Source organism: Geospiza fortis, unplaced genomic scaffold (assembly GCF_000277835.1).
Source record: "Geospiza fortis unplaced genomic scaffold, GeoFor_1.0 scaffold412, whole genome shotgun sequence".
In the NCBI taxonomy this organism is placed as follows: Eukaryota; Metazoa; Chordata; class Aves; order Passeriformes; family Thraupidae; genus Geospiza; species Geospiza fortis.
Genome location: NW_005054504.1, coordinates 637,040 through 638,584, shown reverse-complemented (window position 1 = coordinate 638,584; position 1,545 = coordinate 637,040). Strand labels below are relative to the sequence as shown.

The 1,545-nt window shown below is 64.9% G+C and overlaps 1 protein-coding gene across 1 annotated transcript in view; it reads left to right on the top strand.

Moving 5' to 3' along the window:
* The window catches only part of SASH3 (SAM and SH3 domain containing 3), a 2,137-nt gene that overhangs the window by 172 nt on the left and 420 nt on the right, over positions 1-1,545 (top strand). Inside the window, 6 exon segments of the mRNA XM_031063451.1 lie at positions 1-79; positions 300-449; positions 529-676; positions 754-902; positions 1,026-1,232; positions 1,526-1,544. The exon segment at positions 1-79 is cut by the window's left edge and continues 10 nt beyond it. Of these exon segments, the coding sequence (XP_030919311.1) occupies positions 1-79; positions 300-449; positions 529-676; positions 754-902; positions 1,026-1,232; positions 1,526-1,544 (752 nt within the window).

The following is a 1,545-nucleotide window of genomic DNA, read 5'->3' as shown; positions in this document are numbered from 1 at the left end:
TTCCAGCAGCTTCAAGGATTTCAACAAGTCCAAGGTCAGCTCCCCCGTGTCAAGCGAGGAGTTCAACTTGGAGGAGAACGTGAGTTCCCAGCACCCCTTGACACATCCTGCTCCCCTGGGAACAGCCCATTTCAGGGCTGGTTTCCTGAAACTCCTGGTCTTACCAGTGGCCTACATGTCACGGAGCAGCCCCAGAGTGTCAGCACTGGTGGGATTTGGGATCTCACAGTCCCTGTGTGACCCTGTTGAGGCTTGCCCAGGGTGGGGGGCTCTGCCTTCACTCTCCATCCCTCTGGCAGATCCCTGAGGATGATGCCAGCAGTGCCAGTGCTGAGGAGGCCGCGCAGAGCAGCGCGACCAAGCTGGGCAGGAAGTGGCGGGCGGTCATCTCCCGCACCATGAACCGCAAGATGGGCAGGATGGCTGTGAGAGCGCTGGCCGAGGGCAAGGTGAGCAGGGGGCGTGGGGACACGGACAGGTGAGTGGGGGACAGCTCCCGCTCCCTCGGCCTGACCCCGGTACCCCCAGCAGGGACAGGTGGAGGCAGAGAGGCCGTGCCCCCTGTCCCCAGCCAGCAGCGTGGAAGAGCAGAGCCATGACAAGGTGCCCCTGTCGTACCTGGAGCTGGAGGAGGAGGAGGATGGGCGCCCAGCCCTCGGACGCCAGATGTCCAGCGGTGAGGCCAGCCCCGATGGGACACTGGTCCCACGTCCCCAGCCGGGCATATCCTGCCTGACCCCCTCCTCTCTGCAGGCAGCGACATTCCCAGCCCTGGCGATCCCAGAGACAGCCAGCAGCTGGAGGAGACCGTCCCAGCCTACACTGGCCCCTTCTGTGGCCGGGCCCGCGTCCACACCGACTTCACCCCCAGCCCCTATGACAAGGACTCCCTGAAGCTGCGGGTGAGCCACAGCCACCGTGGCCCTGGGGAGGGAGGGAGGCTGGCTGGGGACCCCCTGAGCTGGGGGTGTTCCCTGGCTGTCCCCAAGCCTGTGTCCCCCACCCTCCCATGTCCCTTGGCCTAGAAAGGGGACATCATCGGCATCATCGAGAAGCCACCTGTGGGCACCTGGACCGGGCTGCTCCACAACAGGGTGGGCTCCTTCAAGTTCATCTACGTGGATGTGATCCCTGAGGAGACGGTCCCTGCCCGCAGGAGCCGGAGCTCCAGCCGGAACAAGCGCCTCAAGCCCAAGACCCTCCATGAGCTGCTGGAGCGCATCAACCTGCAGGTGAGGGACAGGGGCTGTGGGGGACAGCAGCACCCAGCTGTCCAGGGACCCAGCACCCAGCAGCACCCAGGGACCAGCAGTGCAACCAACCCCTCTCCCCTTCACTGTCCCACACCTCATGGGTCCTTCCACCAAGCACCCAGGGGCACAGAGGGGACATGTGGGGCATTTCTTGGTAATGTGGGCTAAGTGCCCACCGTGGACCCACTGAGGGGCAAGCTACAGGCCAGCACGGGGGGTCAGGAGGAGCCAGGGAAGCCACCTGCTCACCCCTACGCACACCCCCTACCCAGGAACACACCCCCACCCTCCT